The 12,181-nt window shown below is 36.5% G+C and overlaps 1 protein-coding gene across 10 annotated transcripts in view; it reads right to left on the bottom strand.

Annotated features, from left to right (window-relative positions):
* Positions 1-12,181, bottom strand: part of UTRN (utrophin) — a 523,567-nt gene that overhangs the window by 250,865 nt on the left and 260,521 nt on the right. For all 10 annotated transcript variants that reach the window (XM_030268143.4, XM_072927046.1, XM_072927038.1 and 7 more), the window contains 4 exons: positions 10,334-10,602; positions 8,085-8,231; positions 6,632-6,710; positions 1,649-1,709 (listed from right to left, as the gene is read on the bottom strand). In XM_030268143.4, coding sequence (XP_030124003.4) covers positions 1,649-1,709; positions 6,632-6,710; positions 8,085-8,231; positions 10,334-10,602 — 556 coding nt within the window. The remainder of the gene's footprint in view (positions 1-1,648; positions 1,710-6,631; positions 6,711-8,084; positions 8,232-10,333; positions 10,603-12,181) is intronic.

Raw genomic sequence — 12,181 nt, 5'->3', positions numbered from 1 at the left:
AAAAAAGATTTCTCAAAAACTGAACTTTTGCTGAGGTAGGGTAAGAGAGACTCTCAGAAACTCAGAAGAATGTATTAGATAAGAAAAAAAAAGATATACATATGAAATAATCAAGTTTAAAATCTTTGCTTTGCTCAGCACAGATCAGAAGGTGTATCTTAGTTTGTTCCATCTGTTCCTCTGTTCCACAACTCTGAATGACCTGGTGAGCTCCACAGAACCCTCTGAGGCCAACTCATGCCCCCAACTCCAGCTATTGACTCTGATAAGGTAGAACAGGTAACAAATCTTCCAGTGTCCACTAAGGACATACCCACAAAAAAAAAAAAAAAAAAAAAAAAAAAAGACAAGTTTAGGGCAGTTTTCCTCTTGTTTTCTATATCAGCATTTTCTTTGAATTACCACTGCAGGTGTGATCATTTTAACAGCACCTCTGCCTGAGTCAGAGCAGCGAATGTGCCTCCACATTCAACTTCTGCCCTCTCTTCTTCCATTGGGAAGGAGGTAGTAACCTCTTCCCCAGCGTGTCTCAGTTTTTGCTGCCTCTTGCAAAACTTTTGAGCAGAAACACAAATGCTTTTGTAGAGAATTCAAGGATGTTCATAGCAGGTTTTTGCTTTTTCTGGTTACCTACTCAGGCCCTTTAAAGAAATTAATTTTCATATGACAGTATAAAAACTGTCACATCTCAAGAATGCTAACAGGTTTGATCGACAGATTTATTGCTACCCGCTTTTCAAAGCTCTCAAGTACTTGTAAATTGTTTGAAGCACAAAATGTGGCTCTCAGAGTTACAAGCAACATGCAATAGTAAAAACATCCTCAAGTTCTTTTAAAATGAACTATCTTCAGGGCCAATTCACAGTCATCCTACAGACTTAAAAACCCTACTCTTCTCCCAAACCCAAACTGATAACATTTTAAACATAGATTTCCTTCAGCCTAAAATGAACTACTCTGGGTCTCGCTTATACACTGTACCTTAAAATTTCATTTACCTTTCTAGCAAAGACCTATCCCCCTCTCAAAGTTGCAATATTTGACCTTAAAAGTACAGGCAAACAAAATAAACACTAGTAGAGTATGAAAAGCAAAGTTAGGGATTGCTCTTTGTAGAACACATCAAGATCTCCACACCTCTAACTTAGGTATTCCTTATTACTTTCAAAATAAATAGCTCAACCATTCCTCTTGGTAATCAAGGTATTTGTAAAATTTTTGTAAATATTTATATCTGAGTAAAATTTACCTTAATATCAATTACTATAAAAACTACCATAAAGTTTTTATGGCAAAAGAACAGACAAGGCCTGCCTATTTACAAAGCAATTTTGCACAAAATGAGGAACGGGCTCAATAGATATTAGTCACCACTATCCTGCTTTAGTATTACACTGGAGTGCCTCTGCTGTTTCTTATGTGAGTGAAGTTCTTATTCAGGTTTGTTAGTGACTTGTTTTTATGTATTTCTAAATTATATAGCATGCAAATCAATAAACATGACTTTACAGTATAGTCAGCATAACACTACATGGAGAAACTCTCAATAGCATTTCTGGCAATGACTTAGTACCTATGTTTTTCTGCTAGGTTATGGTGATAGGACCCTCTGTTATACTTAAGAAAAATAGAATCAAGGCAAACTTACTTGATATAATAGGGCACTTTGTTATGCGAAACAGATCTCTGCCATGGAAACTGCACTGAGGCTGAGGAAATAAATAGAAGGTTGTTATTAGAAAGCACCTGTCATATTTTAAAAATCTATCTTTTATTTGTTTTGTAATTAATATGGTTATAATAAATTAAATGGAAATAATTAATATTTCCCATACAACATTCAGTAATTAGAAAAGCAGCAGAAGAAAATTATGGCAATCTATCAGGATGATTACAGGCATCTATTTGATGCCATGCTGGAAATAAAACAAATGTGATGATTCTACTTCAAAGAAGGATGATAAATTCTGAGCAAGCAAGCTAGGCATTTAGGGAAACTGCAGACACTTGTCTTCCTACCTTTATAGGATTATTATCAGTTTATGCCTTTAAAATAAATTATTCCACTAGTATAAATAATGCTCTGCAACAGAAGAAGAAGAAACAGCAACCTTGTTTTTATTAGTTACAACCCTTAGTTCCTATTTGCAACTCAAATTAATATTGATTGACACTGTATGGCCAAGAAAAAAAAACCAAACAATTAAAACCTGTCTTAGCACTTCTTGACAAAGAACTATAATCTTTGCAGAATTTATGGAAATAAGATATCATCCACAATATCAGGAAGGTTTCTGCACATTGAGTTGAAAAAAGCATGAAGTCATACAGGACACTGCAACTCTGCTGACCTAAACATCCCAAGAGATAAAAGGCCTGTTCAGGCCAACAGGACTTTTAGTGCTCAACTTAAAAATAGCTATTTACTGAGAAGTCATAGGTACACATATCAGAAATTACCAGACTAGTGCCTGGGTAATTAGGGTTACAGCATGAAAATATTCCTTGCACTAGTTTCGCTGTGGAAGCAGAGATTGAAAGAACAGGCAGGAACAAGTGATCACCACAATGAGATGAATTTACACTGCACACACACGTCAGTGCCCCTGACACAGAGCACCTGCTCTCGGGTCCTAACAGCCCCTATTTAGAGCCCTGGTAAAATGAGACACAGCTTTGATCCACACTGGATCTCAAGTAATTAAACTCTCAATTAATGTAATTTCCTGCAAACTTGGCCCACTTTAGGATTCATCCCTCTCTGGGGAAAAAAAAAAAATCCACTTGAAAGTAACTCCTCTTCCCTAAAGACCTCTCTAAATTGCAGTGAAGCCTTACAAGCTGTAAAAGCCCCATAGGCTATTGCAGCTACACAGAGATAGGTCTTGCCCTGCTATCAGCTGGCTGGTGTCCAAGGGTTTCATGGCTGTGACCTCTTCCTAAACCACACAAAATATCACGGTTTATAATTTAAGAAATATTTATGCACTGAAAGACAGATTAACTTGGAAGACTATTCCATAAATTAGGGAAATAAAGTAAACCACTTTCCTTACTGGAAACAAAAAAGAGAAAATTCTAACTTTATTTGAAGAAGAAGGTAATATTTGCAATAAAGACGTAAATAAGAAAAAACATAGTAAAGGCTAAATGCTCAAGCAGACCTATTATTTTCTAAAAATAATCCTTAGGCCTTCATAAATTAAAAAAAAAAAAAGTAAAATCAACCTGATAGGTGCAGGTGTGCAGGTGGCCATCAGCTTTAGAGTTTCATTCTGTAGTGTTGCAATTTGGCACCTATGGTGGTTCCTGTTCTAGTAAATGAATTATGTCAGCTAAGTAAGAATTTCCTTAACTACAATTTATTTGCTGTGACAGCTATAGATATTCTCCACAGACATGAATATGAACTAAATGTAATCTAATCAATTAAATTACCTATTATTATGGAACAAGTCATATTCTTTTTATTTGGGAACAAACTTTGTAAAACATTGCTAGATCTCTGCTGTAGGAAAGTCTGGAAAATGAGATTACCATCATCTTTTAAAAATCACTGATGAAAACTGAACATAGTAGTTCTCAACTTGGCATTCACCAGCAGGTCTGCAGATATTAGTATGGCTGAGAGATGCTTTGAGCAGGCCACTGGAGACATAAGCTGTTAGGGAACATGTTCATGGATTTGTCTTAGAAAGCATACAAGAAACAAAACAGAGAGTAGTGGATTGTCAGCCTTGGGAAAAAAAGTTAATATTATTATAGAAAAATCAAGTTACTATTTCTAAAGGCAGAAGGCAGCAAAAAGCAATTTTTTTGCAAGGAATAATGCATTATAAGGATTCTTCACCTTTATCTGTGTTAGGGATGCATAAAATTTTCTGATCAGTACTAACTTGAAAATTGTTTACCTTCCATCTCAAAAGCACTGAAAAACAAATCAACCAAATTCTGCCTCCCAATGATTGGAGGGGACAAATCCCTCAAAAAGAGGGATTGTAGATTGCAGTGGCTTACTAATACAGCTTTACCTCAGACTCATAACACAGAACATTTTATGAAGGGCTAATATATAGCTGGTAGTCTTTAAAAAGATTTTGAAGCCCTTTCATAGTGATGGTCTGCAGGTGGTATTCCAAGAAGTGAATTGGTGTTCCAAGAAGTGAAACAGTAGTCTCAAATGCTGCACTGTGTCTTTTTTAGCAAAGAAATATTTCTAGCCACTGCAGAGATTAAATCACTGGACTAACAGGGGTGGAACCAGGGTGCTGGATAATCTCATCTAGGCTCCATTTCCCACAAAAGGTTGGACTACATGATCTTTTGAGGTCAGTCCCTTTCAAATGGGGCTACTCCATCATTCTGTGAATCTAATGAACAGCCAGAAATAGGTGCCTTGCTAGAAAAAAAATCCTGATTACATGATAACTGGAATATAGTCAGTTGAAAATGGTATGATGGCAAGTTATGGTTCCTTGTTAGTATTTGGAGGAAGAGTAACAGGTAAGTGAGGTAAACTGAAAACAGCTGCTGTCAGACAAGCACAGATAAAAACCTGCCCTTTAATTCAGAAGTTCAGCTTTGGAAATAAAGATTTGCAGAAGACATACATATATAATCAATCGCAGCCTTAGGAGTTTGAGATTGTTTTATTCAGACTACTACTCTATTTGCTCCTCACAGCTAGAAGTCACTTATTGCTGCTAAAAAGGTTTGAAATTTTTGATTTAGAATACACAGTCTTTCAACATGTCAGGATAAAGCCTTCAACTTTCCAGATTTATTTTTTTTCTATTATTATTTTACTTCTGAATTTTCTGTCCCTGACTTACATTTACCAGACACTATATAAAGTTGTAGGTGTAAGTTCTTTAATTCTGTCTTATTAAAGCTCTAGAAAATGTTTGGTTGGGTTTTTTTTGTTTGGTTGTTTTTTTTTAAGATGCTTCAGTTGTAGTTGATGTGGGTAAAGATGTTGCTTTTAACAAATGGTTTAAATGAATATCTACATATTATTTGTTTTTCCAAAACTGTATTACTTAGCTGTAATTCTTTGTGGTGGATGCAAACCATCCTGGAAACTTCCCCTTTTTTACTTTGGTATGTAACATTAACTGAATATCTCCTTAAGCCTGAAGAATATTTCCTAAACACAGCTGAGGAATGCTGATAAGGCACTGCATAGTCTCTGTGGACATATTCTTTTAATGTTTTAACCAGCAACAAAGCCAGTTCACCACTCAGACTTGTGAACATGGTGTTTTATTGTGGCATGTTGTAAGCCAATTCAAGGAAATTATCCAGGCCAAGACAAACAAAACCAGCCAACCTTTCCTGGCAAGTTTTATATGTGGTCTCTTCCATTGATTCTCCCTCAACTAGAATAAGAGAGCCAGATTCTGAGAAACAACTTCTACATTACTTCCTAATCTGTTTTATTTACAGAGACTAGACTGACTAGTCTTAAAAACAGTTAATCTGTCATTCTTTAGCAGTGCCAAAGGTAGCACTCTGTAATCTTTTTAACAAGGTATTACATAGATGTACTGATCAGGTTACAAGTTTCAGTCTAGAAGAGCTACAAAACCACTGTGGCAACAGTATGCAATATTTCTAATAGGCTTTAAAAAAGAAATAAATTCTATACTTTTAAAGTTGTTTGTTTGTTCTGTCAATTTAAAAAAAAAGGATGAAATGGCTCTAGGAATTGCTGGTTTGCATAACAGCTGCAATATTTTATATACACTGCATTTGGTTTACTGAAAAACCAACTGTCGATTCAAAATAAGAACATGGTTATAACATAAGTCAAGAAAAAGAAAATCAAGATTTATTTAGTGATTTAAATTATATTAGCTATACAGTGTCATACACTACTTCAGAATAGCTGCAAAAGATCTGCTCATTTTTATGTTGACTTCTCAACTCCTGCAATAATGTTATCTTTTTTATAGAAGCTCTCAGTTAAAAACTGGAGAGGTGATGGGGTTAAAATTCTGTATCACTAGCTCTGATGATGGCAGGTAGGCTGGAACATTGGGAAACCAACATGAACCTCAATACCACAACCTATGCATAACAATTATATCAATGCAGCTTTTGACTTCTTAGTAGATATGAGATTATATGCTTACACCTCTGAAATTTTTATTAAAAAGATGCAAGGATAGGTCCTGAGGAAGTAATGCATGTTTGGTTTTCCCAGCCCTTTGCTTGAAGTTCCAGGAATGTATGACACAGAGCCTTTAAAAAAAAGAAAAATCCAGGGAGCTCTTCCTTTGTGCCATCCCAGCAAATGTGGAAGCAAAAGGAAATGGAAGAAAGAGTTGGCAAAGGATGAAAAGATGTGGTCACGAGCATGCAAAGATTCTGGAACAGTCACTAGTCAGACTCTGCAGCAGACAACAAAGAATAAAGCAATGACGGCACAACCATCTCAGAAAGACAGAGCGGGAAGCACACTAGTCAAAATCTCAATGAAGTTATGAAGATGAAACACATCTACAAAAACAAGGAGATAATATAATGGAAGAGGAACTTCCTCAAGCCATAGGGAAACATGGAGTAAAGATTAGTCAGCATTTGAGAAAGCCATCATATCTTACATGCACTATTAATTCAAGGAACTTACTGGAAAGAAAATGCTGTGATGCAGGTCCAAAATCTCGGTGTGCCTCCTGTAACTGTTTAAGGCGATCCTCTACAGATACCTACACATAAACATAAACAATCAGAATCTACATTGGAACACCAAGGTCATGATAAGAAAATCACTTGCTTACATTTCTTCTAGTGAAATCAACTTATTTGTGTGTCACAGCAATTATTTGACATCCACCTATACAAGGCTACATATTTTTCTTTCATCTTAATGAGAATCATGTTTCTATCTTGCAGTGTTCTGGTGCGAGAACTGTAGATCAATAATGAACAACAGTAGTTTCGTGGTGACTACAGCTAGCTGCTGAAGTTTCTGATCTCCTCCCAGCCCTTCTGTTGTCCAAATTCCCATAGTCAGCAGGTCTCAGTTTGATTGCATTGATCTTATGCTGCCTTTCCAGCACAGAACCATTTTGGAAGACAGTGTTTCACTGTCTGACATGATGTCCCTCAGTTTAACTGAAACTGCAGTAGCAGTACTTTGGTTGCTTGGTTAACTAAATTTGAGAGGACACACACAACACTCCCCCCCATCCCCCCCCAAAAAAAGCCCCAAAAACTGACAAATAAAATAAGAAAAGAAACCCCACTACCAAATTATATTAGGAAAGGAAAGATCTGATATAACACAATAACAGCTTTGACTGTCAGGAGTGACTCATTCAAAATTACTGGCCAACAAACTGGTGCCTAGGTTTTGAAAATTCATTCACACTGCCCTCATTAGAGATGTGATAAGTATTTCCTACAAAAATAAACACAAGAAAAGGAGGAATTTCAAAAATTCATAAATGAACTTTTAACTGATGTAAGAAACTTCACTAAATCATTCATTGTGAAACTAAGTATAGTTTCAGCTGTAATCAGGCACATGGATTTACCTTTCTCAGACCATTTAAGCAGAATAATCATAACTAAGCAATATGAATCTCTAAACATATCCTCTTCTGCTTTTTATGCTAAATTACTATAGCATATGTCTTGTTATAGCTCTACTAAAACTTAAATCACTTTAAGTGAAATTTCCTACAGAAACTGAACATTCAAAGACTGAATAAAACAGCTTTCATACAAGCTGGAAACACAACAGGAATTTTTACACCAGTTTTTGGTGACACAGATTTATGCAGTAAAATCTACTGCTACAAGACATTAAAAAAAAAAAAAAGTAGCAATAGTTCCCACTATTTCCCAGAATTTAATGCAGTTTCCTGTTCAAATAAACTGCTGAAATAGATTGAAAGGAAAAGCTTTTGGCCAAGCTACAGCAGGAAATGTAGCTTCTTTTGTTGCATTGGTAGTAACAGAATAACACCTTAGTGACAAAAGTAATGAACAACTGGTAATAAGTGAATCTTTTCAGTAAACAGGAGAGTGAGAAACATCCCTCCTCCCACACCTACTGTACATAATCAGAAGAATACCTGTAAAAGTTTCCACCGCATATTAAGATCATCCAATTGACGAGACATCTTTAAAGATGGATAAAGGTCAAGTGGAGACAGCTGGCTGGACAAATCATTCACTGTTTTAACTTTTAAGTTGATGGGAGCAATTTCTTCTCTAAAAGCCTAGAAGGGTAAGAAACACACTTATGTTCAGTTGACATCTGAGAAGCACAAAAGTGTAAACTCCACATGGTGCTGACCTGCCCAATGAGGTAGTTTATGCTAAACAACTGCACACAAGTCAGTTCTCAGCAAAGAAAGTTCACCCACTTCAATATCCTTGCTGTATCACTCATATCCACCTTTAAGGAAAAACAGGATGAAACTTACTGAAATGCCCGAAAAGCCAATTGCTACCCTAAAGTAATTTATTGGATTTTTTTGTGGCACTGTATGCCTTTAGAGCTTTTCTTTGCAAAAGGAAATAAACAATGCTATATTAGGAGCTTGAGCAGCATAGAGTCTGCCAACTGTTCTCAAGAAAAAAATTGTTCAGTAGCTATAGTTTTCAAGTATTAAGCAGCTGACAAAAATTCAATTTAAAAACTATTATTGAACTAGCAAAGCATGAAGGAATGTATCTTCTAAGGAAAAAGAGTAAAATGTTTTACCTGATTAGAACCAGAGAGTAAAGCTATTACAATGACTAAAAAGAAGTAAAAGGTTTATTGAATCAAATTGAACTAAAGATAGTATTAAGACAAATGGATGCAAGTTTAGTTACAGTTTAAAAAATGCTTGAAATGCCTTGCTTGCTGTGAGCATTTAAGTGCTCAATCCTATAAACAGTTTGATTAAACATCATTAAACAAGACCAAAACAGCTGGAAAAAAAAGTATTTTCTTTGGACAATTTAATTATTTACCTCCCTTCAATAATCACTCTCATTAGGCCAAGGAACAGAAAGAATATACTGCCAAGAAAGAAACACTGGGTTTCTGGACAGTCAGTAGGCCCCTATTCCTTCAGCAAATGTTACAGTTTTTCCATAGCAATGAAAATCTGAAATACTTTGCTTTCATCTACTTTACAGAAAAACCCATTAAGATATGACAAATCACTTCTTAGCATGAGAACAAGGAGCTACTCAGCATTAGCGTCTTATTTCTTGCTTTAGTATCTATATTAAAATATAAGAGAAGAAGGAAGAGATTAATTACTCTTTTCAAATCAACAGCAGTCTGGATATTAACTCACCTTTGTCTGCCTTTGTTTTAAAGATTTCAGTTCCATTAACCTTGAAAGTAACACTTTAATTAGGAGAATGAGGATGCTCACATTGCTTTACGTGAAATAATGTAGCCCTGTGAATTCACAGACACTGTATACATAGAGAGAATATCTACAGAAACCTGGTTGTAGCCCATTTTATCCTTCTAACACCAGCATCCTATGCTGAAGACATGGATGGTCAGGTTCACAACCCCAGGGTCTTATAATGCTTTGCTATATTAATTCTTAAGCTTAAAAAATTAAAATCTGTGTTTGTGAAAGAGAATCTTGGCAGTAAATGCCAAATTTGCCCAAAACTACAATCTTCTCTACCTACATGTGCATACCCACAGGTTCTCCTGGAATCCATGATATTCACTGCACTATGCTGTTTCCAGTCAGCTTTTCTGGACAATGCTGTCAGAAGATATTCCTTCTTGGGGACCTTTACATTACCAGGTCCCTACCTAATCCATGCGGTTAAACAGGGGATGATTACTACTCATCAAAAGCAGCCATGCCTTGGGATGCTGAGCCCTGCATGGAACCCAGGCAGCAAGAACTGGTTTGCCCATAACAACATTATAGGGTAGTATGTGTTCTTCAGTTTGAAATAATCCTGGTGAGAAGCCAGGCTAAAGTAAAAGCAAATGTAAATTTGCTCATACAAAAAAAATAGACAATAGACATGTTTAGTTTGTGAAAGTTAAGGAACATAAATTAAAACAATGTATTTATTTCTGTATGATTAAGAAAATTCTGAATGTTTTTCTAAAAAGAGAGTTACATTTGATGGCCAAACAGATCTGTGTGTGTATGTAATCCCAGCCAACACTGGGAATGTGGCCCAGCTCTGGACTTTATTTGACTTCAGATACCATCTTTAAAGACTTTAAGCTGCACATGAGAATTTCAGCATACAGTGTATAAATATCTAATATGACTAGAGAGACTAGAATGGAGAGGTATGACACACAAACAAGCTAAGTGTTTTCCAGGAGTTCTACACTTACCGTAGTTTTCTCAATGTGATCGGGTAATGAATCTATGAGCAAGTCTCCTACAGGTTTCCAGCCATTCCTCACATTTTCAGCCTCCTTCAAATCAGCGTCAAGGTCATCCATGGCACACTGAAGGTCTTTCAGTTTTTCTAATGCTTTGTCCACTTGCTTCTGCCAGATACTGGCACTGGCATTTAGGTTCTCCCATTTCTCTTTTACCTCCGATGACTGCTTACGCATGGCTTTGGCAATCTTCAGGGCTTTCTCCTCAGGGGTCAATTCTGCAGAGGGAAAGAGCAGTTACACTGTTTATTTCTTATTTTTGTCTAGTTAAACAGATAGAGCTCCTGAAATATACACTCGAGACAGTCAGTAAGTCCAGTGTCAACTGGTAATTTATTTCAGCAGGTACAAGGTAGAAGAAAGTCCGCCTTGCTGTAACTGAAATAAATCTCAAGCACTCCTACTGACAACACAATTCTGATCAGAAGACAGGAACCTATTCCTGACTTCCATATATTATGATACCCACAAAGTAAAAGCAGCTTGCTGCCAATTTATTACTTTTGGAGGGACCGGGAAAGGAAATATAAGATCTTTCTTCCATCCTGGAAACTTCATTAGGTAATCTTTGCATCATTTCACGTAGAAAGAGCAAGGATAGTGCTTTGTTCCTGGATCTCTTACTACTGCCTTTCATTGCGGCATCAGGACGTCTCTTCATATTCAGTAGCAAAACCCAAGGTACACTAAGTACCGTGGGGGCCACGGTTCTGCAGCACCACATCAGTTTTTCTATGTAAACAGCAAAGTCCAAAAAGACTGGTTTAAATAAACCTACAAATATTCTATGAAGCTGTTGACTGAAAAAGAATCAAGCTTATGGTGTACTAATTCTCACAAAGTTCAGGCTTATATGTCCAGATCCCACACAACCCAGCAACCACGGAAAACCTTCAGTTTGAGACTGAGCAAGACCCAGACAGCTTGAAAGCTAAAAAGAAAATCTTAAAACATCCCCAGGAGGTCCTGCTGCCTACTGCCCAGGGGGTCCTTGCTGAGAAAAACTCATGGGAAGCTTCCTTCAGCAGGGAAGAGTTGCTTCAGTAATGACAAACAAACATAGCCAGTCTCAGAGGATTCCCCTTCTGCACAAAAGCAGGCAGAGGAAACAATAACGCAAAAAACTGAGAACAAAAGAAGAAGCAGAGATGTGACATGCACTGAAACTAAGCCAATTAGCCTTCTATTCAGTCCTATATAAAAGCCCTGGGAAAGGTTCATCAAAGTACTCTTGTGATTAAAAGTCAACTGTTGTCTATGAATAAATAATACACAATCATGCAAAGATGAAAGTACCATTTTTGTCAGAAGTCAGATGAGACATATCTCCCATTTACTGATAGACTGTCTTTAAAATCATTATAACTAACTGAGCTTGGAGTTGCTACTGTGTTTGGAGGAGGGTGAGGGGGCAACACACACAAAATGGTGTGGGAGGGAAGGTTTTGCTTAGTAAAGGCCAGATGAATGTCAAAGTAAATGCACAATTATGGCTGCAAAAGTTACCCTTCTATGCTTCATTGTATGCAATAGTTGTCCCATAGTACCCAATACAGAAAAGTGTACTGTAAGTAATTAACACAAAATAAAACATTGAAATACACTCCAGTTTCTTGAGAAGTCACTTTTTTCCAGATAAAAAAGTAACAGGGAGTTGTTTGGATCACAAGCAGGATTTCTGCCCTCCAATTCCACGTATTTGTGCTGTTTTTTCTTCTAAAGTTTTTTCAAATTTATATAAGTCTTGATATATGCTAGACTATGACCTCCAGAAGAGTTTTCAACAAGACAATCCAG

The sequence above is a fragment of the Taeniopygia guttata genome, chromosome 3, assembly GCF_048771995.1.
Source record: "Taeniopygia guttata chromosome 3, bTaeGut7.mat, whole genome shotgun sequence".
Classification (NCBI taxonomy): Eukaryota; Metazoa; Chordata; class Aves; order Passeriformes; family Estrildidae; genus Taeniopygia; species Taeniopygia guttata.
Note: the sequence above shows the minus strand (reverse complement) of the source record. Positions and strands in the feature narration are given on the sequence as shown.